General features: G+C 39.7%; 2 protein-coding genes across 2 annotated transcripts; both read right to left on the bottom strand.

The window, feature by feature from the left end:
• Positions 1 to 18,672: 18,672 nt before the first annotated feature.
• LOC145821814 (uncharacterized) lies at positions 18,673 to 19,771 on the bottom strand. The gene is made up of 2 exons (XM_082918384.1): positions 18,992 to 19,771; positions 18,673 to 18,894 (listed from the first exon to the last, which is right to left on the bottom strand). Exons 1-2 carry the CDS (start codon positions 19,769 to 19,771, stop codon positions 18,673 to 18,675), a joined length of 1,002 nt encoding a protein of 333 aa, XP_082774510.1.
• Positions 19,772 to 20,176: 405 nt separating this feature from the next.
• Positions 20,177 to 20,500, bottom strand: LOC145821813 (uncharacterized). The gene has a single exon (XM_082918383.1). The coding sequence runs from the start codon at positions 20,498 to 20,500 to the stop codon at positions 20,177 to 20,179; it is 324 nt and encodes a 107-aa protein (XP_082774509.1).
• Between the last annotated feature and the right edge of the window lie 2,797 nt (positions 20,501 to 23,297).

Below are 23,297 nucleotides of genomic sequence, written 5' to 3'. Positions count from 1 at the left end.
ATCGATTTCTCTCTCTCTCTCTCTCTCTCTCTCTCTCTCTCACTCACTCACTCACTCACCCACTCTCATGTTTTGCTCTTAAAAAGGTTAAGAATGAGACCTCTAGAAGTTGTATAGGCCTTATATAGGCTTACTTAACACTCACTAATTATAGATGATTACAACTAATCAAGCTAGCTTAAATTAATCTCTAAATTGAATTTCAATTAAACTTATCAAAAGTTCTAAAAATTCTAAATGACACATAGACTTGGTCAATTTAGTGTTCGGATGCCGATAAGGCCTTCAATTTGCGTACCGAAACAGAATTCTAGACAGATATTCCTACCTTAGACAAATATAAATACACATAACAAATAGATCATGCAATTAACTCAGAATTTCATCTTAATTACTTGTTAAGCATTCGTAATTAAGGATTATAGGCTAATCACAGTCGGGGTTGTTATAAAAACTGGATCATTTCTCAAGCTAATGGAGGCTGGAAGGAAAGTCAAATCCCAGAATTTGAGAAAAGGAGATTTATTGCTGAAGAACAATCAGGTTCCTATCCACGACACTAAGGGAAAATTTTGACCCAATTAGAGGGGTCCCTACATCATCAAGTTATCTGGTCAGGAAGAACAACCATTCTCATGGATTTTTTGGCCTAGAGATCTCACAACCAATCAACATAGACAAGTTACAAAAGTACTATCCTTTGAGAGGCTTGCTGGGCCGAAACTCCAAAAGGGCGACCCACGTAAAAGTTAGAGTAGAAGAAAAAAATGATGAAAAAATGAAAAAAAATAAAAAAGTGACAAAAAATGAAAAAAACGCACAAGGTTGAAAACCCAGAAGGGCAGCTTTGGCAAAAGTTAGAGCCAAAAAAAGAGTGTTAATACTTGAGTGAGCCTTACCCCATGAACTGCATAAGGCTTGATTCCTACCTTTGGGATATGTAGGGAGCTTCATCTTGAAGTTGGGCCCCAATCATTCTCTACTTGCTTGTCTTATCCATGTTTGATTGGTATAATTTTACTTGACTCGGTTGTCTTGTCCATGCTCAATTGGCACATCTCCATTCAATTCCGTTGTCCTATTTTTTTCTTTACAACAGATTTAGCTGTAAGATAAATCAAGTTTGGATTTGAGATTGTGTATCTCAAAGGGTTGATTCCATGTTGGTCGGGTAGTGGCCATTTGAGAAAATAGGTTTTAAGAACCTTTAATGAAGGTAACTAATTTTTCAAAAATTATTCTTGTTTTGAAAATAGGACCATTTCTTGGACCTAAAAAAAGAAAATTTTTAGTGCTCACAGCTTGACTTACATGATTTCAAAATAGAGAGTGGAACAAGCATATTAATCTAGCTCTCATGTTGGTACAAATCTTTTTACTAGAAAACCAAAAAAAAATAGTCAAAGTGATGAACTAGTGGCATAGTTGAGTTAGGTTTTTTATCTTTGCCCCATATTCTTGAAAGTCTCCATTGTCAACTCACTCGTCGAAAAGTGAGCAATAGTTGTCTCTGAAAATGTATCGCACCTGTGATATTCTAAACCGCATCCGTAATTGTTGCGTCCACGATGTTTCTAATTGCGCCCACATTGAATTTTGATTTTCAGCCACTGGTTTAGCTGGCTAGCTAATTTTTCAGCTAGTTCATCAGTTTGTTTAGCCGGGTTATTCATAAATCAGCTGGCCCATTTGTTGTTTCAGTCAAGTTGTTCATAAATCAACCGACCTATTCGTTGTTTAGCCGAGTGATTCATAAATTAGCAAGCCTGTCAGTCATTCAGGCAGCTGGCCAATTTAGGAACCCAGAATGGAAAACTGTAGAAGTTGCATAGTCTCAATGGTTTGTCTTTTAAAGTCTTGTTTTGAGTGTCTTCCATTCCAGCAAGTGTAAAGAAGTGTGTTAGGTTTGTTTTGCTTTGTCTTTCTTTTATTGAGTCATTTTTGATTTTTGGTCAGTTGAGGGCTTGGTGTCCAATTCAGAATTCATAAAATTGAACCATTCTCATATTCAAGTTTAAGAAAATATTTCCAAGCTCAAGTACAAAAATCATTCACACTATGATGTACAAAAAAATCGAAATTTCTTTTATTAAACTTTGAGGTGAAGCCTCGATCAACATTACAAAAAAGAAAAGAAAATTTCAACAAAAGAGGAATTTTTAAGCACTGGGGTTCCTTTCTAAGCAAAACAAAAAACAAAAAAGAGAGAAAAAAAAAACCAAAAAAAAAAAATAAATAAATAAATAAAACAAACAAACAAAACAAAAGAGAATTGAAAAAAAAGAAAAAAAAATCAGAGGGAATGAGATTTTCTTGGTTTTTTGGCAGCAGTTTGACGGCGAAGATTACGAATTGGCATCATTTGTAGACAACTTCACTGCTCAACCCTACTGATGATTTCCTTACCATAACATCACTCTGCCTCGGCATTGACAAAGCTTCTGAAAGAAATTACTCACCGTTGGCTGTCAAATTAGGAGTATGAAAGAACTTCGAATTGGGCTGCAGAGGTCGCATACGATTTTAGCTGCTTGTTTTGTTTCTTCAGTGCGCTAATCTCTACTCGACCATCCTTGTACATACTTTGGAGCAGAGAGAGTTGGGCGGTTAATCAGTGTAGCTCACTTGTCCTATTTTGCAACTGGTGGGACAAATTGGAGACCGCAGTCACCGTCTCCACACAGGACTTCAAGATGAAGTGGTTGGCATCAATATCAGACTGCGTTGCCATTATTTGTTCAACTAACAGTGCTAGATAATTGAGAATAAGAGCAGGGGCCCTCTGCTGAGATTCAGAGGTGCTGGCCTCATCATTTTCAATTGGGGGAGTGTTAAGGTCAGGGAAGAGAGCAAGAGTACGGTGAGAAGAAGCCATGACAAGGGAGTGTACTGCCATCAAATGGGGAATTTGCAGAGTAATAGCAGGGGCAGTTTGAAGTTCTCTACTCTGTCCCTTAAAAGATGGGCTTAAAAAGAGGAACAGATGGAAAGAAGAGGCGAAAAGAAGTGCGAATTGCCGAGGTAATCATTGAAAATCACGGTTGATCCAGTTGTTGTCAATCAGGCACACTGTGATTGTTGAAATTGCGTGCTGGACATGACGCTCGTTGAAGACAAATGGGGTTCTGTATATGTATTTGTATATATTACATATATATTTTCTATATATATGTATATGTATTGTATATATTTGTGTTTATTTTGTATATATATATATCTGTGTATCCGTATCTATATATGTATGTATTTATATATATCCGTATTCGTATATCCGTATTTGTATGTCAGTGTCCATATACGTGTATGTATATATTATGACCGTACATATAGCTCGTATGTGTGTTGGTATCTGTATATATATATGTATCCGTATATATATATATAGCTTGTCTGTGTATATGTATATGTGTCTATACTATATATGTATCCATATTTTGTATTTTGTATCTGTACTAGCATATGCCCGTGCCTAAAGGCACGGTGTAAATAATTTTAAGATTAAAATGCAGTTATAATTTATATGTATTATGTTGAAATTTATAAAGTTTGTGTCATTTTTGATAAAGATACTGAAAAAATCTATTGAAATATTTTTCTTCTTAAAGAACTTAGAACAATTTTGCTTGTATTACACGCTCTACAAAACTCAAATAAAATAACAACTTCCCCTAATCTAAATGCAAATTAAGAAACAAACATATAAGATTTAAAGTTATATTGCATATCAAAATATAAAAGGCCGTAAAAAAAAGTGTAAATACTGAACAAAAAATAGAAATAAAGTTATACTGTCATACACCAAAAGAGTAGGTTAAAACCTTACAAAAAGTGGGTTAAAGCTTTACAAAAGATGTATGCTTTACAAAAGATGTGTCACTAACATGTCATACACCAAAAATATATATGCTTTACAAAAGATGTGTCAATAACATGTCTTCAAATATGCGTTTGCCCAAACTTCCTCCTCATTACTTTCCAAAAAGTCTTTGTATCAACTTTTATGTATTCCCAATGAGGAATATGCACAACAATCTGGTAATATGTGGAAACAAAAAAAATATAGATTAGTAGATTTGTTGGAAATATACATGTCAAAATTCTTTGAGATTGAAATTACCTTATTACATCCCCATCAAAGCAAGGTAGTCGTATTTCTCCTTTTAAGCTCCATAGATTTTTCGGTCCAATCCTACAAAAGTCCAAATTTCAAAATATTATTAAATTGAAATTTTTTAAAAGTTATATAATCAACAAAAATAAATCTACGTGGTTACCTTATAATAAAACGTCATTTAATCTGCATAGAATACTACAGTAACACTTCCGGATAAACAATATTTGTAGTAGAATCCAAATTATCTTTAGGGAGGAGAATACTTATACGATCAAAGGATGTACTTCTAGACAATGCCACACATAATTGGCCATGGCTAAACACAGGTATTATAGCGATCCCGATTTTCCCTTTCTGTATTCGTTGTATTCCGGACTTTGGTTCCGTGGAGTTGGTGGCTGTATACCTTGTTGTCATCCTTTACTTCCTTATGTTTGAGTTTTAGGATGTGTTGGGCATGTTTCGAGCAGGTGGGTCGAGCCTTGGTCTAAATTCTTTTTGCCGGGTTTTTGTTCGTTCCGCTCGAGCGGGTCGTCTGGCGCTCGAGCGGAGATTGCACACTCCCAGTATTTTCATGGTCTGCAAAACTTCTGCAGGTGTAATTTCTACGCTCGAGCGGGTTCCTTCCGCTCGAGCGGGTCGCTCGAGCGAGTAGTACATTTTTGGTGTATGTTCTGGGAGGGGGAAATCTACGCTCAAGCGGATGTACTTTATTCTTGCGTCTTGGCGCTCGAGCTGTCCTTCATGCGCTCGAGTGTACCTAGTTTTTTGTTCTTGACGCTCGAGCGTTAAGTTTTCCGCTCGAGCGGGAATGTTGTATAACAGGGGGCGGCTGGGCAGTTTTGAATCATTTTCTACACTTCCTCTCTCTCTAGAAACTCCCTTCTCTCTAGGGTTTGATCTAGTTAGAGTGCTTTCCCTTCCTTTGCCCTTTGTAAAAGTTGTGTTGATCGTCGAGGGCTTCATTTTGATCCGTGGATCTTGGAATTTGGAGCATTTTGGTTTTCTTCATCTTCTTCCCTTGGGTTTTGAATTTGAGGTAGGGATTCCTACTCACTCTTATGCGTTTTAACCTAGATTTTGGGCATGTTGTATAAATGGTTGAAGTTTGGGAAGTTAGGGTTTGAAAATGTAAAAAGAGGTTTTTAATCTTTGGCCCATAAATATGTATATTGGGTTTCAAAACGAGGTTGTTGGTGTTTGTTGAGAATATTTGGACTCTTGGGTCAATATTGGGAAATGGGGTAGAAAACCCTAATTTGTTGCATAAATTAATTGGTATAATTAATTTGGGAAAATGGTTGTTATTTGAAATTGAGATGGAAATAATGAAATTGGCTCATTATATTGTAAAATGGTAGAGTTTGATTTATTAATCGCTGACTTTTGGAAACATTGATATTTTATCTGTTGAAGCTTTTATTATCTGTTTAGAAATAATTGCTTGGGCTACCGGTGGAGGGTAGTTATGATCGTTATAGACAATACATGATGATTAGGAAAACTAAAACTAATCAATTGGACGTGTCATTGAGTATGACGGTTGATAGAATACATTAACGTTATGTATTGATTGATTTCGTATATAACTTATGTGTATATACATTGTGTGTGTGGGAGGAGATAGGGGATATACTCCACGGTTTAGGCGAAGATAGGGGATGGACCTCTAAACCGGATGTTGTTTGGGAGGAGGGGATGGACTCCGCTGATACAGCTCTTATGCTTGTCAGTTAATGTGTTGATATAGCTCATATGCTTATCTGTTGAAGTGTGGATACAGCTTGTATGCTTATCTGTTGAGATGTTGATATAGCTTATGTGCTTATCTATTGTGAAATAGGAAATGTTTAATATGAGTCACTATCTCATGTAAACTGTTGGCCAGGTTCTGAGCCGTTGTTGTGAATTGTGAATTTGATAAGAAATGGAAAATGAAATGAAACATGGACATAGTGGTCATGCAATGGAAATGGTTTATGAATTGATTTATGAGAGTTGAACATTTATCAATTACTAATGTCTTAGTTACTGCTCATATTGTGTTTAGCATATCCCTACTGGGCGTTGGCTCACCCTATGTAGGACAATATTTTCAGGTACAGGTAGCATGCCACCTCCAAGGACATAGCTTGGATGGATATGGGGGTGAAGACTCTTTTTGATTATTTTGTTTGTATTACACGTACATCAAGCCAAGGGCTTATTTTTTATAGAGTTAGTACTCTTCTTTTGTGTAACCAAGTGTTGACTTGGAAAGTTGTAAGCCCGTAGGGCATTTGCTTTTGTTGTTAACATGTAATACTATTGTAAGGACTACTCTGATGAATGGAAAGACGTTAATTTTATTACATCATCGCATGTCTGAATGGTGGGCTTTATGTATCATTTTGAGGGCGTTACAACTTGGTATCAGAGCATACCAGGTTCGAATACTTTGGGTACGTGGGAAGTGATTAGTATCACAATGGGTTTGTCTCGCTTGATTAGAGACTTAGATGTAGTGTCATATGCTATGTGTTTAATTGATAACATGCTTATGTGACTATGTGGGTATGGAATGTAGTTTCTAGGATGTTGATTGGATTCTTATGTTTCTGGGAGTCTTGTTGGAAAAGCACTTGATCAATGCTGTTTCTGACCGGAACTCTAGTAACGCCTCGGGACTGTCATTATCCGGAATTGAAATTCATAATTGCTTATGTGTTTATGTGCTTATGTGGAATGAATTACAGTTGTCCATGCATTAGGACGTGTGTTATAGCTTCGGCACATTTGTGAATGTGCTAATAGTCTTGGTTACCTTTATTAGGATGTCAGGACGAGAACGTGGTAGGCGTGGCAGGCGTGGTAGGCAGGAGATGCCTTTACCGGATGATGTTCCGGCAATGCATGAGGGAGTTGGTCAGGCCAATGTGGCCGAGCCAGCAGGGTAGCAGGCTATGAGTGCCTTGGCCCGAGTGATAGATGGAGCTTTGGGTATTCTCAGAGCTCAGAATCAGGAGCAGGCCCACGCAGCTGAGGCAGAGCCTTCCTTCTTGAAGAGGGAGTTTTTCCGGTCTAACCCGGACGAGTTTGTTGGGGATCCAAAGTAGCCACTTAAGGCTGACGAGTGGTTGGAACAGATGGGGAAGACGTTCGAGATGCTTGGCATCGAGGACGGGGCTTTAAAGGTGACCTTGGCATCCTTCCAACTGAAGGGAGATGCGGGTCAATGGTGGAAGTACGAGAAGGGCAGTGTTGGTGGTGCATAGGAGGCTTTTGTGAATGCTTTCCAAGAAAAGTTTTTATCTTCAGTTGCTAGGGAGAAGCTGAGGGACCAATTTTGCCAGCTTAAACAGCAGGGTTTGTCAATGGCCGAGTTTGAGGCTACTTTTACTAGCTTGTCCAGGTTTGCACCTGAACTTGTGGCATCTGAGGAACGCCGTTGCTTTGAGTTTGAGCGAAAGTTGAGGCATGGACTCAAGTTGAGGATTGGAGGGTCTTTTATTCGAAAGTATAGACATTTGGTGGATGCTGCAGCTCATATGGAAAGTATGATGCAGGAAGAGGATGAGGAGAAGCATAGAGGTTCCAAGAGGAGCCATGATGGTCAGGGTGATGGCAGGAGACAGAGAGGTTTTAACCCTCAGCAGTCTCAGGGTGGTTTGGCTAGATTGACCTTTCCAGTGCCGAGTGCAGGCTCTGGGAGAGGTAATCAAGGAGGCTTGACTTGTTTCACATGTGGCCAGCTGGGTCACAAGTCTTCGGTTTGCCCGCAAAAGGGAGGGGGTCAGCGAGCTGCTTCTTCTTCGGCTCGACCTCAGGGACAGAGTCAGGGCAGGGGCCAGCCACTGTCTTGCTATTGTTGTGGTCAGCCTGGGCACCTGAAGAGGTTTTGCCCACAATTGAGTGCCACTTCAGGAGCGTCTGGTTCTAGGTAGACGCAGAGTTATCAGCCAGCTCAGTCTGTGCAGGCCTCGAGGCCCAATCTAGGAGCTTCGTCATCCCAATCTGTGCAGCAGTCTTTTGCTCCTAGAGGTGAGCAGGTGGATCAGGGGCCTACAGGGCGCGTGTATGCTGTTACCGCGCAGGACCAAGTGCCGGCTCCATCAGTTGTGAGAGGTACCTTTCTGTTTTGCAACTCGGTTGCTAGTGTATTGATTGATACGGGCGTGTCCCATTCTTTTGTATCTGCTGCATTTGCATCTGTGTTGGAGTTGGAGTTGGCACTATTAGCATCTCCTATATGTGTTGTATCACCTGTTGGGGGTGACTTGATTTTGAAGCACGAATGTAGAGGTTGTGATATAGAGGTCGTTGACCGTAGGCTTCCTTTTCCTTTTGTTGTTATGCCCATGAAGGGTTTTGATGTTATTTTGGGTATAGACTCATTATCGTTATACCGGACTGTTATCGATTGCTACCGCCAGAGGGTCACAGTATGTACCTTGAGCGGGGAGTGTTTCCATTTCTTGGGGGATCGGGTTGGTAGTGTGTTGCCACCGATGTATGATCCGCGAGGGCGGAGTGAGCTTAGTGGTCTACTTGCTAGCTTCATGAGTAGTGAGTGTGATGAGACCCAGATTGTATTACCGAGAGTGGTTTGTAAGTATTCGGATGTTTTTCCCGAGGACCTCGTTAGTTTGGCACCTCACTGAGAGATAGAGTTCTCTATTGATTTAGTGCCCGGCACGGCGCCGATTTCTATGGCACCTTATCATTTTGCCCCAGCCGAGTTGAGTGAGTTGAAGATTCAGCACTAGGAATTGTTAGATAAGGGTTTTGTTCGTCCTAGTGTTTCACAGTGGGGAGCACTGGCCCTCTTTGCTAAAAAGAAAGATGGTGCCTTGAGACTTTGTATCGACTACCGGAAGCTGAATCGGGCTACGGTTAAGAATAAGTACCCTATGCCCCGTATAGATGATTTGTTTGACCAGTTGAAGGGTTCCCGTTGTTTCTCTGAGATAGACTTGAGATCGGGTTACCACCAGTTGAGGGTCAAGGAGGAGGATATTCCTAAGACGGCATTCCGTACGCGGTATGGCCATTATGAGTTTCTGGTGATGCCATTTGGGCTGACCAATGCACCGACAGTCTTTATGGACTTGATGAACCGGATCTTCAGGGAATTCTTAGATCGCTTTGTGGTCATTTTCGTAGACGACATTCTTATCTATTCGCCTTCTGAGGAGGAGCACGGGGAACACTTGAGAGTGGTGCTTGAATTGCTTAGGACCCATAGGCTATATGCCAAGTTTGGGAAGTGTGAGTTCTGGCTAGGAGAAGTCAAGTTCTTAGGCCATGTGGTATCCAGGGAAGGGGTGTCTGTTGATACGTCCAAGGTTGAGGCAGTGCAAGTTTGGGCATAGCTTAAGAGTGTTTTTGAGATCCAAAGTTTTTTGGGATTAGCTGGGTATTACCGCCGGTTTGTGAAAGATTCCTCCAGGCTAGCTTTGCCGTTGACTAGATTGACTCGGAAGGGAGTCAAGTTTGTGTGGAGTGAGACTTGTGAAAAGTCATTCCAAGAGTTGAAAGTTAGATTGACCACCGCTCCGGTCTTGATTATTCCAGAGAGAGGGTTGGGTTATGCAGTCTATTGTGAAGCCTCACGAGAGGGTTTGGGTTGTGTGCTGATGCAAGAGGGGAAAGTGGTTGCCTATGACTCACGTCAGTTGAAAATACACGTGAAGAATTACCCTACGCATGACCTAGAACTAGTAGCTGTGATCTTTGCCTTGAAGATTTGGAGGCACTACCTTTATGGTGAGAGGTTCGAGGTGTTCTCGGACCATAAGAGTTTGAAGTATCTGTTTACACAGAGAGACTTGAATTTGAGGCAGAGAAGGTGGATGGAGTTCATTGAGGACTATGATTTTGAGTTGCACTATCACCCGGGGAAGGCCAATGTTGTGGCCGATGCCCTTAGTAAGAAATCCATTAGTGATGTAGCTTGTATAGCCATCCGGGAATGGGAGATGTTGGGTGCACTGGGCGAGTTTGATTTGCTTCTGGGCGAATCCGTTAAGGCTGCGGCCTTGTTTTCTTTTGTTGCACAGCCTACACTTGTGACTCGTGTGCTAGAGGCACAGAGAGGTGACCTTGAGGTAGAATCCCTCCAAGAGAGGATCTCCAGTGGGAAGGTTGATAAAGGTTTGACGGTGTATCCCGACCTAAGTGTGAGATACAGGGACCGTTTGTTTGTGCCGGAGTCTTGCCGAGAGGAGGTACTCCGAGAGTTTCACCATTCACGCCTTGCGGTGCATCCGGGAGGCACTAAGATGTATTGTGATTTGGATTGCCAGTTCTGGTGGCGGGGAATGAAGAGAGATGTGGCGATTTTCATGTCGAAGTGCCTTACTTGTCAGCAAGTAAAGGCCGAGCATCAGAGGCCAGCGGGTTTGTTGCAACCCTTTCCTATTGCCGAGTGGAAGTGGGAGCATGTCACTATGGACTTCGTTGTAGGTCTTCCGAGGACGCAGCGGGATAGTGATGCTATTTGGGTGGTTGTAGACCGGTTGACTAAGTCGGCGCACTTTATCCCTACGCGCGTGAGAGATTCGGCAGATCATCTCGCCGACTTGTATATTCGGGACATAGTGAGGTTGCACGGGGTCCCAGTGACGATCGTCTCAGATAGAGACCCTCGTTTTACTGCTAGGTTGTGGCGGAGTTTGCAGAGTGCCTTGGACACTAAGTTGACCTTTAGTACGGCTTGCCATCCTCAGACTGACGGGCAGTTCGAGCGTACTATCCAGATCCTTGAGGATATGCTTCGAGGTTGTGTCCTTGACTTTAGTGGGACGTGGGAGAGGCACTTGCCCTTGGTAGAGTTTGCCTACAACAACAGTTTCCAGTCTAGCATCGGTATGGCACCGTTTGAGGCCTTGTATGGCCGATCGTGTAGGTCTCCAGTTTGTTGGGCCGAGGTGGGTGATGCACCTTTGTTGGGTCCGGGGTTGGTTAGGGAGACGGCGAAGAAGGTTGAGCTCATCCGTAGGAGGCTTGTTACAGCGCAAAGTTGCCAAAAGAGTTACGCCGACCGTAGGAGGAGGCCTTTGGCATTTGAGGTAGGTGATCATGTTTTCCTGAAAATATCACCTAGGCGAGGTTTGATGAGGTTTGGGAAGAGTGGGAAGTTATCCCCTCGGTTTATCGGTCCCTTTGAGATCCTTGAGAGGATTGGGGAAGTTGCTTATCGTTTGGCTTTGCCATCGCAGTTGTCCGGGGTGCATGACGTGTTTCATGTGAGTATGCTTTGGAAGTATGAGCCGGATCTGTCCCATGTGTTAGATTGGACTGACTTAGAGGTAGGTGAGGATGCCTCGTACGAGGAGAGACTAGTTCGGGTCTTGGATAGGCGAGATCAAGTCCTGCGTGGCAAGACCATTCCCTTGGTGAAGGTTTTGTGGAAACATCACGGAGTGGAGGAAGCCACTTGGGAACGTGAGTTGGAGGTCCGCGAGAAATATCCGGACTTGTTTGTTGATGTGTAACCATGCATTGGTAATTTTGTGTCTTAAGTTGTAAAACATTGTAAATGTTTTGGTGAATGGAAGCTATGTTAACATTGTGTATGTTAAGTATATTGTGAAAATGCAAGCATGATATTAATCCTGCATGTGTGTAGGCGCGCTCGTGGGCCTCATGCTACAGTTCGGACTCAATTTTGTTTCACGGTTCTTAATCTGAACCAAAGAGTCCAAATCCGGCAAATCGTTTTGAGAAACAGATTTTTGAAAAGAAGTGCCAAACATGGACTGCTTTGCCAGATACAGAGTTGCCACCTAAATATTTTATTTTGGGAGAATTTAGGAAACCCTGACTCGGTGCCAAAGGCCACGTGTCCGTCATCACCAAAGTTGCCTCGGCTCGGGAACTTGGGTACGATTGGGGAAGGTCAGCTATGAGCACCCCCTCTCGCCTGATCAAAGATCGGCCTCTACTAACCGTGATATCTTGTTTTGAAAGCGTTTATGTGTTCTTATTCCATTTATTAGCCTAGAATTACTATGTTATGCGCACAGCACACAAGTATAGACTAGATTGCCTAATTTGGAAATAAGCATTGCATATCCGTTTGTCTTGAAAAACACTTTGGAATTTGCTATTCGCAAGTAGGCTAAAATACGGATTTCAACGAGTTTTTCCAACTCAAACAATCCAACCTTCACCCACAGGCATCCAAACAGTTTATAACATAAGCATCTAGCCACATGGTAAGCATACTGTCATGATAGCATTCACAAGCATGCGAGATGCTAAAGCATAAATGCTTACCGAGTACTCCGAGCCAAAACAATAAACTAGTTAGCCAACATGCATGGTCCTAGTTCATGTTAAGATGGCTAATGCAGCACATGCAAGATGCGACTATGATAGGCTCAGCTATCCTAAACGTGGCATGTGAAATGCTGCAATTAACAAGTACTCAACTTTGGAATTGGAATACAAGTGCCATTAGCATGATGTGCCGAGCCCGGTGCATGTAAGACAAATGCATGGATGCACGCATGCATAGCATAAGGTATGCTAAATTAAACATGTCCTAATACTAACCATCAAAGTAGGTAAGTAAAAGGGAGAAAGAAGTGGGGATTGGAAGACATGCACACACGCACCCACACTTATTACAGATACGCCCTCACTCGAAGGGACCGAATTAATATTACAGTCCGAATAAATAACTAACTACTTAATTAATTATTACAGAATTCCTATTTAACTAACAAATTAAATGCAAAGGGAAGGTGGCCACGGCCCCTGCCTTGGGATGCGTGAGTGATGCATGCTTGATCCGCCTTGCCCGGAAACTCGCTGCCATAGCATTGTTGCCTCTGTTTACACTGCCTAGCTCCTCTGAAAACTGCACAAGTCTCAGGATATGTTCTTTGCACACTGTGGAACACCACCGGCTGGGAGGGATGGCCTCCGGCCATGGGAAATGGTCACCGGCCGCTGATGAAATTATCGGCCATTGATGGATTGTTGGTCGGCACTGTATTTAATCGATCGGCCAAATCTTCCTGCAGAACCTGCAATTGGCAGCAGCAAAGGGCAAGCAGTGTATGGCATGGAATTTTTAGGCAACTGTATGCATGGGCACACTCCCTATCATGTAATGGACTCAAGGGAGCCTGGCCCTCGACCCTCGGGCCACCAATTACGCATTTCGATGCATGATGGCCAAAGAATCAAGTATTCATTTCAATGTCAAATGCAATACACACAAAACATACAAGGGACCCAACCTCAATCATGGTTGATCAAGAGGTGAGGCAATGCACAACAATGCACATGCGACCCAAGCATGCAAGCAAACATACAAGCATGCAATGCAACTATATGGCACACACAATGCTAACAACATAACATGCACAACGCATTGAAACATGGCATACATAATGCAAGATGGACTTACACCAATGTGAGTGGACCTCAGCCACACCCACATCAGTGGCCATGAGATGAAAATGAGACACTCGAAATGCGTGCACATATGCACGCAAACCGAGGACCGAACCTAAGGCACGAATGCCACTCTACCAAAGCATGGAAAGACATGGAATATGATATGAAAACATGTGAAAATCAGCAGCAAAATGAGGGGCAAAAGAGCCCCGAAACGGGGCAAAATGACACCCGATGCATGGAATTTCTCCCGAAATGCAAAACTAGGTACATGAAATGGCTTACAGCTATACAAAGCATGCATAATTGGTGCATGGAATGAAAAGAAAGAAGCAAGGAAGCCCCAAAATAAGCATTTTTACAGTTCAAATCATGGCCAAACAGTAAGCACAAGTGGGACAAAATTATCATACAAAAATGGCTCCGCAAGGGAGGCAATGAAGCAAGTGGTAGATGCAAAGCCCAAACAGAAAAATACTCTTCTATAACACTGAATAGGGACCAAAAATATGACTACTTACAGTTTATGGAAACCCCAAAAACAATATACAAGTATGCTCAAAATGCCATGCAAGGTAGGGACCAAAAGAGGTCAAAACACAAAGTATACAAAAAATTCATCAAACAACCAAAGACCCTTAATGAAACATGACAAGAGGGTCAAAATATGGCCACTTTAAGTTCGGACCAAGGTCCAAAAACAGAAGAAAAATAGGCTAAAAAAAACATGCAAAATGAGGCAAAAACATGGGTTTCAAAGCAAGTAGCACATGGGGTATCTAAACAGTAATGAGCCCTTCTTCAATGTTGAAGAAGGGCTCAAAAAAAGCTCACTTACAGTTTATGACATGCCCCAAAACAGATTACACATAGGCCAAAAATAACATGCAAGATTAGGGCCTAAAGGAGAGATAAAGAAGGAACTGCAAGATGGGGACCTCAAATGACAAAATTCCCTTAATTAATCATGAAATAGAGCTCAAATAAAGGGTATTTTCAGTTTTGGTCGGAGCTCAAAACAGCAAGCAAAATAGCTAGAAAAATGATACAAGAATAAGCTCAAAAGAGTGGGAATGGTACTCACCCTTGAAGACCAAACTTTGGTAGCTTCTTGGACCAAAATGCAGCACTCCTAAGCTCTGGAGAACAGCCTCTAGCTGCTAGAATGGAGGATGGAAGGGTAGGGATATGGGTTGTAGTGTAAAATGGTGTAGGGCTTGAAGGTTTTTAAGCTTGGAGATAGAAAGGAAGAGATATAATGCAAGGGCCTAAGAGGGAATTTTTGTAACCCTAAACCAGCAGCTGGAGCTGCTGATATATAGGCCAAAGAGGGGAAAAAGGGGGGGGGGGAAATGGAGGGAAAATGGGTCAAGTTTCCCGCCAAAAGTGCCAAACCCTCGGACAAAATCTGAGGGGAAACCAATTGCACAGCTGGCATCCATTCAATCTGTAGAATACTCCGGAAGGTCGTCGGCTAGCAAAATTGGACGGTCGGCTACTTTAACTAGCCGGTCAGCAATCTATTGGCCGGTCGGCCATCTGTTCTGGCCGGTCGGCCATCTATTTGGTCGGTCGGCAGGAAAAATCTGCTCTGCAAGTCCAACTTCAAACGGGCATAACTTCTTCATATGAACTCCTTTTCAGGTCAATCTTGTGTCCAAATTGAAGCCCCGGAAGTAAGATTTCCAATGGCACCAGCCTTGCATCAAAATTCCAACTTTCCAAAATGTTATGCTTGTTTTGGTGAAGGCTGCTCAGTTTCGGCTCAACCGGGATGATGCCCAACTTCAACCAATCATATCTCCGCCCTCCGGACTCCGATTTACGAGATTCTTGAATGAAAAATGAAGCCCCAGAAGTCTTCTTTCCAACGGTGGTGGCCTCATAGATTAACTCCAAGTGTATAGACGGATAAGCTTGATTTAGCGAGGACTGTTCATCCCTTTCTTAGCGATTCTTGCCTATCTTCTTCTCCAACTTGGTTTCTTCTCATCTTCTCCTATTTTCTTCAACTCTAAACCCCTAAACAAGGTGTTGTGAAAGATTTTGCAAAGATTTCATCTCTCTTTCATTCATTTCCACTTTGTCCTTACTCGGTTCATCGAAAAGCGCATCATTTGACAAAATGTGAGCCTCGGAACATTGTAGAAACTTTATTTCAAAAATGTTTTGAAAGAGAGGGTTTTAAGGTCTAAAAACCATCCAAAATAACTTTGGTCAAAAATGGGGTGTGAAGTTGAGATTTGTCTCTCTTCTTGCCGAAGAAACTGAACCTTTGCCCTGCACACCTTTCTCCACCAAGTAAACCATCAGTAACGCCCAAGTCTTAAGGGCGGTCAAAAATGGGGTGTCTACAACGTGTTATTAAAGTGTGAAAAATGAGTTGAAATTGGTAAATTTCAAAGAATGCATGTTGATAATGCAGGTTGTTTTGTATAATGTGAAATGTCTCTTGAAAAGAGATGGGATTGACCGGTAATGGGTAAGAATGTTTAATATTATGCTGTAATATTGTTGGAAATGGAGAAAACCTGTTTTTGAAAATCTCATGTTTAATTTCGGGGACGAAATTCTTTAAGGGGGGGAGGTTATAGCGATCCCGGTTTTCCCTTTCTGTATTCGTTGTATTTCAGACTTTGGTTCCGTGGAGTTGGTGGTTGTATACCTTGTTGTCATCCTTTAATTCCTTATGTTTGCGTTTTAGGGTGTGTTGGGCATGTTTTGAGCAGGTGGGTCGAGCCTTGGTCTAAATCCTTGTTGTCGGGTTTTTGGTCGTTCCGCCCGAGCGGGTCGTCTGCTGCTCAAGTGGAGATTGCACACTCCCAGTATTTTCATGGTCTGCAAAACTTCTGCAGGTGTAATTTCTACGCTCGAGCGGGTTCCCTGCGCTCGAGCGGGTCGTGCTCGAGCGTGCTTTTTGGCGCTCGAGCGTGTAGTACATTTTTGGTGTATGTTCTGGGAGGGGGAAATCTATGCTCGAGCGGACTAGTTTTCACGCTCAAGCGGATGTACTTTATTCTTGTGTCTTGGCGCTCGAGCTGTACTTCTTGCGCTCGAGCGTACCTAGTTTTTTGTTCTTGATGCTCGAGCGTTGTGTTTTCCGCTCGAGCGGGAATGTCGTATAACAGGGGGTAGCTGGGCACTTTTGAATCATTTTCTACACTTCCTCTCTCTCTCTCTTACTTTCCCAAAAATGTTTTTGAGAGCCTCTCTCTCTAGAAACTCCCTTCTCTCTAGGGTTTGATCTAGTTAGAGTGCTTTCCCTTCCTTTGCCCTTTGTAAAAGTTGTGTTGATCGTCGAGGGCTTCATTTTGATCCGTGGATCTTGGAATTTGGAGCATTTTGATTTTCTTCATCTTCTTCCCTTGGGTTCCGAATTTGAGGTAGGGATTCCTACTCACTCTTATGCGTTTTAACCTAGATTTTGGGCATGTTGTATAAATGGTTGAAGTTTGGGATGTTAGGGTTTGAAAATGTAAAAAGGGGTTTTTAATCTTTGGCCCATAAATACGTATATTGGGTTTCAAAACGAGGTTGTTGGTGTTTGTTGAGAATATTTGGACTCTTGGGTCAATATTGGGAAATGGGGTAGAAAACCCTAATTTGTTGTATAAATTAATTGGTATAATTAATTTGGGAAAATGGTTGTTATTTGGAATTGAGTTGGAAATAATGAAATTGGCTCATTATATTGTAAAATGGTAGAGTTTGATTTATTAATCGCTGACTTTTGGAAACATTGGTATTTTATATGTTGAAGCTTTTATTATCTGTTTAGAAATAATTGCTTGGGCTACCGGTGGAGGGTAGTTATGATTGTTGTAGACAATGCATGATGATTAGGAAAGCTAAAACTGATCAATTGTACGTGTCATTGAGTATGACGGTTGATAGAATACATTAACGTTATGTATTGATTGATTTCGTATATGACTTATGTGTGTATACGTTGTGTGTGTGGGAAGAGATAGGGGATGTACTCCACGGTTTAGGGGAAGATAGGGGATGGACCTCTAAACCGGATGTTGTTTGGGAGGAGATAGGGGATGGACTCTGCTGATACAGCTCTTATGCTTGTCAGTTAATGTGTTGATATAGCTCATATGCTTATCTGTTGAAGTATGGATACAGCTTGTATGCTTATCTATTGAGATGTTGATATAGCTTATATGCTTATCTATTGTGAAACGGGAAACGTTTAATATGAGTCACTATCTCATGTAAACTGTTGGCCAGGTTCTGAGCCGTTGTTGTGAATTGTGAATTTGATAAGAAATGGAAAATGAAATGAAACATGGACATAGTGGTCATGTAAGGGAAATGGTTTATGAATTGATTTATGAGAGTTGAACATTTATCAATTGCTAATGTCTTAGTTACTGCTCATATTGTGTTTAGCATATCCCTACTGGGCGTTGGCTCACCCTATATGGGACATTATTTTTAGGTACAGGTAGCATGCCACCTCCAAGGACATAGCTTGGATGGATATGGGAGTGAAGACTCTTTTTCATTATTTTGTTTGTATTACATGTACATCAAGCCAAGGGCTTATTTTGTATAGAGTTAGTACTCTTCTTTTGTGTAACCACGTGTTGACTTGGAAAGCTGTAAGCCCGTAAGGCATTTGCTTTTGTTGTTAACATGTAATACTGTTGTAAGGACTACTCTGATGAATGGAAAGACATTAATTTTATTATATCATCGCATGTCTGAATGATGGGCTTCATGTATTATTTTGAGGGCATTACAGGTATACGCAAATCAACCGCAACAAATTTCACGGATTGTCCTTGAGATTTATTAATGGTCAAGGCATATGCCAATCGGACTGGAAATTGACGTCTTGTCATTTGGAAATGCATTTATGAAGAAGATGGTGTCAAAGATATCCTTGGTATGAATGCCAAATTGCCAAACTTTTCTCCAGTTAAAATTTGAGCTTCAATTATGCGAGTGCCGCACCTAGTAACCATCAATCTTGTACCATTACATAGTCCACCTTTTGGTGCAATGTTTCTCAACAATATTATAGGACAACCCACTTTCAACTCTAACTTAAAAGTTGGCAATCCAGGAGGATCCAATGAATTTCAATATTCATTAGGATATCTATTTGTAATGGTAGGATCAATTTCATTATCTTCAGACATTTTATCTGTTGCAAGCTAAGTATATAATCTTCCTGGAAAGATATTCAATGCAGCAGTATTAATGTCACTGACATCATCGTTACGCACAGACAGAATTGTGCGTTCAGTTAAAAATGTTGGGGTTGACGTCTCTATCATATTCAATTGTGGATAAACTGTAGAGAGTAATTCATTCAAATCTTGACATTTGTGTATTGTTGACGGAAGGTTAACAATTTCTTGAGGTTTGGTCCTAATCTAAAAAAAAGTGAAATCAATAAAAAAAAGTAAGTGTAAACACAATTTATTAATTTAAAATAATCTATATAATACAGGTTAAAGTAGTGTTAATTACCTCCATCAAGAAATTTGCAAAATTAGCATTTTCATGGCCTTCATGATTCAAGCGCATATCCAAATCCAAAGTCAAGATATATATATGCTTCCATAGAACAGAGTGTCTTAATGATGCATTCACAATTTGCTCACGAACTCCTTTGGGTATAACTGATAAGATTTGTCGAAAGTCTCCTCCAAGAACAATAGTAATACCCCCAAATGGCTCTTTACTATCACAAATATCCCTCAATGTATGATCAACCGCCTCAACACAATGTCTATGTTGCATAGGAACTTCATCCCAAATTATGAGTTTTGTTTCTCTAAATAACTCAGCTTGTAATGATTGTTTGCTAAACCCACAAAGTGAATTTTCCAATACATCTAATGGAATGGAAACTGTTGAATGTGCAGTGTGACCTCCTACCAGTAACAGTGATGCAATTCCAGACGAAGCCATAGTAACAACGATATGCCCAAGGCTACGACATTTTAATGCAATCGTATTGTATAGAAATGTTTTCCCTGTTCCCGCACCCCCATTCAGAAAGAAAACAGGTCCTTTATTTTGGAAAACTGAAGAAGTGATTGTATTATAAGCATTCCGCTGTCCATTATTGAGACTATCAATAGTAATTTGTGGATCTGTATGCTGTGCCTCACTCTGCAGTTGTTGATGTTCAACTATCAATCGATTACCAACTACTGCCCTCCAATTTGCAGTAGGTTGTGGCATGGGTGTGAAGTCAATTAAACTTTTTTCTGATTCATGAAGCATTTGATTCAAAAGATGCATAATCTTCAATTTGAGCCTCAGTTGGTTTAGAAATGACAACAATGTACAAATTTTATGTGCAAGATCATCACATATATGCGTTGAAAATTGATTCCATAATGCACATGGATTTAGTGGAGAGCACTTGGTGAGAATAATACTAAACAATCTCCTCAATTGATATCCTGTTTTTATGACTGCTGCCTCTTTCAAGCATTGTATCTATTCTTCATCATCTTCTAAAAGCCCCCTTGCAACACATGCTAATTTAAATGTATCATGCACAACATTATCGACCGTGCGTAAAGACTGAAACGACTTTGGTCCTTTGACAACGGTTAGTAACAAATGTAAATAAAAACTTTCACCATAATTAGGGCTAGCAAAGCACATTCTACCAATTGCACATCCCCTTTCTCTTGATTTTTATCTCTTTTCTGACTTAAGCCAAACAAAATGTTGTGGAAATTCTTGATATGTGAATGGACATTCATCTTCACTAGCAGCACAATATGCAAAGAAGCCAGTAAGAGTTGACATTTGTTGACCAGCTCTAGATTGAATCATTTGTAATGACTCTTCTGGGTTAAAAACAACACGATGCATTCCAGGTAAATGAATTGCCAATCGTACAACTGTTGGCATCTCTGCATGCAAAGGATGACCAAATATTCGCCAAGCAGCTTCTGGAGGTCCAATATACCTTGCATCGAGATATTGTTGAATCTCATTTATCATTCCTAACACCATCGTTGTACGATCATAACCCTTATAAATGTATTTATGTATATACTTCACACATCTCATTCTGGCACAAACTTCCACATTTATAAGACAGCTGAAAAGTTTTGAAAGATATGCATTGTATGATACGACATCCCTGTTATCAACTTCTTGCCCTCTCACAGTATGTACTTGACCATTATTGCGATGACGATAGATCGGGTAGCCATTTTGATCCATAGTTGTTGTTTCTGTGAAAGCTCGAGGGTATCTCTTAGTGCATCTACCATTTTCCATACATGGTTCTTGCGGATTTCGAGCACCACATGGTCCATGTACCATACAACATTTGATAGTTTCAAAAAGCATAGGATCATCTTTTGGGTCTGGAAATTCTGCACAGACCAATTTGTCTACTTGAGCACATGTCCGAATTTTGTCTGGACCCTTGAGAAATAAAAGTGCATGCATATGAGGGAGGCCTCGTTTTTGAAATTCAATTGTAAAAACATGTGCAACTTTATTTCAAAACACTTTATTTGTTTCTATCTCTTTCATCAAACATTTTCTCTTCAACTCAAAAACACGGACAATTAAATCAGGACGATCAATAGGTTTTTGATATGGTAATAATGCTGAAGTAATTTCTGGCCAATTGGGATTTGCAGTCATGGTAAGAAAAATATCTGGGTATTGGTTGTATTGTGTGATAGACATTGAATCTTGAAAGATTTCAAACATATGTCTAGGACTACTAGTAAATGAAGATGGAAAACAAACCTTTGACCAATTTGTCTGGGTCGCACATAATCTGGATCCATATCTGACAACTCTTGGTAAAGCTCAGCCTGAAGTTTCCCTTGATTAAGCTTGTAGTATGTCAATCGATATTGCTCAGTTGCAGCCCAAGCATCTACCAAAAACTCTTGAAATAGTTTCCCACCTCTCAAAATTGTTGAATACTCTTTGGGTCGTTCAAACAAACGATAACTATAAAAATTCATTTGAGTAAGTCGATCAGTTCAAGGTTGATCATACTGAACATTCCACAATTTCAACTCAGGCTCCCATCCAAGCTCACCATATGGAAATAATAGAACATAATGTAATGGCAAGTATGCTGGGTGACATTCTTCTATTATATTTTTATTATGCTATGTTGTAGATGCAACATATTGTGCAAATGCAACATATTTTTATCATACAAATAGACAAACATATTAAAAATTCAAATTAATGTTCATACAAATGCATTAGCATGTTGTACAAATGCTTACTTTAACATGCTTCAGAAAAACATTTCACATTCAATAAAAAGAATTGAATAAATTTTTGAAAAAGAAACTTTTGAAAAATGTACATAAAAAATAGTATATGACATTATGCAATTCCTAAAAAAATCTATATAATATTCGAAAAAGAAACTTTTAAAAATTGTTGAGAAACCATACCATAGGATGTGCATTTTCATTTCCTTTGCCATAACGAATAGCTTTTTTTGTTTCCTTTGATATTGCTTTGTCTTTTTCCTTCGCCTTTGCCTGTAAAAGATAAGTAGAATATATTTATAAATTATTTTGAAAATGATAAGAAAATACATGTCCAATGTTCAAGTGACTTTTAGGCTTACCTCATGAATGCAAATAGTGTTAAGGTCACGCTTATCGCGAATAACAACATTAACATTTCTTTCTTGAAGAAATCGAACCTATACATACAAAAACTTTAGAGTGATAAATAAAACTTTATACACATAAATAAGAAAATTAGTAAAGGGAGGTGATATTACGGTTCAATGTAAGTCCCCATCCACCTATAAAGTATGCGGAAAAAAAAAATTAGAATAGTGATATTGTCCATAACTGTTGTACTTAAATTTATAAGAGAGGTACTTAAATTTATATGAAGAGAAAAAAGAAGAAAAAAAACTTACTTGATCAAAAATAGTAATATTGTTCATAACTGTTGTACTTCAACCTAAAAATGTTTGGTTATATAATTTTAGACACAAAGAAACAAAAAATTAGCAATAATAAAAGTTAACATGGATTTCATTGGCAGTGAAATGCTGTTTCCAAATATGTTGCTACCAAATCTAATAATAAAATTCAAAATTTTATTTAAATAAATAACTGCAATGAATAGAAAATACTTAACGGGTTACAATCAAGAGGAAACGAAATAAATAAAAATATAAACTTCTAAGAAAAAGAAAAAGGTCAACAGATACCAGAGGCACGTGCCTTCTCTGTTTAGAATGGTATAATTTTTTTTTTTAAAATTTCTTATAACAAAATGTTAAATACATTTTTTTGGGTTAGGTTAAATACTTGGTGAATTTGATTCAAAACAAAACGGATCATGTTAAATACTTGCGTTAAGTTAAATACTTGTAAGTTTAATACATTTTTTGAAGCCATGAAGACAACTAAAGTAATACGCACACACATAAGGATTGACCAGAATTTTTGAAATACAACATAGAATATTATATTCCCTTAAAAAGGTGCAAAAAAAAAAAAAAAGACATAAACTCTCTTGCCATATTACACATGAATGTTAAAATGCCAAGTCTTTCAAATTTTTCTTTTAATTAGGAACTCTAGATATTCACAAAAAAATTAAATGAAAAATATTTATCATCTGTACATTAGAATCACACAGCAAATAAATATTACATTTGAATGGTACAACTAAATAAATATATTACACAGCTAATAAAATGTTAAATAAATTTTTCTGAGTGTCAGTTTAATTTTTTTGTTGCAAGAAAATCAACTAAATAAATCACCCTTACTTTCTTTTTAAATAGCTCCAAACAAAC

The sequence above is a fragment of the Camellia sinensis genome, chromosome 3 (genome assembly GCF_055761805.1).
Source record: "Camellia sinensis isolate YWXY chromosome 3, ASM5576180v1, whole genome shotgun sequence".
Classification (NCBI taxonomy): Eukaryota; Viridiplantae; Streptophyta; class Magnoliopsida; order Ericales; family Theaceae; genus Camellia; species Camellia sinensis.
This window is presented reverse-complemented; position numbering and strand designations above follow the sequence as displayed.

Coding starts and splice junctions, on each gene's coding strand:
- LOC145821814 (XM_082918384.1), bottom strand. CDS start 19,771: ATGCATCTTTTGAATCAAATGCTTCATGAATCAGAAAAAAGTTTAATT. Junction 18,895..18,991: donor TTGCAAATTTCTTGATGGAG/GTAATTAACACT, acceptor ACTTTTTTTTAG/ATTAGGACCAAACCTCAAGA.
- LOC145821813 (XM_082918383.1), bottom strand. CDS start 20,500: ATGGTGTTAGGAATGATAAATGAGATTCAACAATATCTCGATGCAAGG.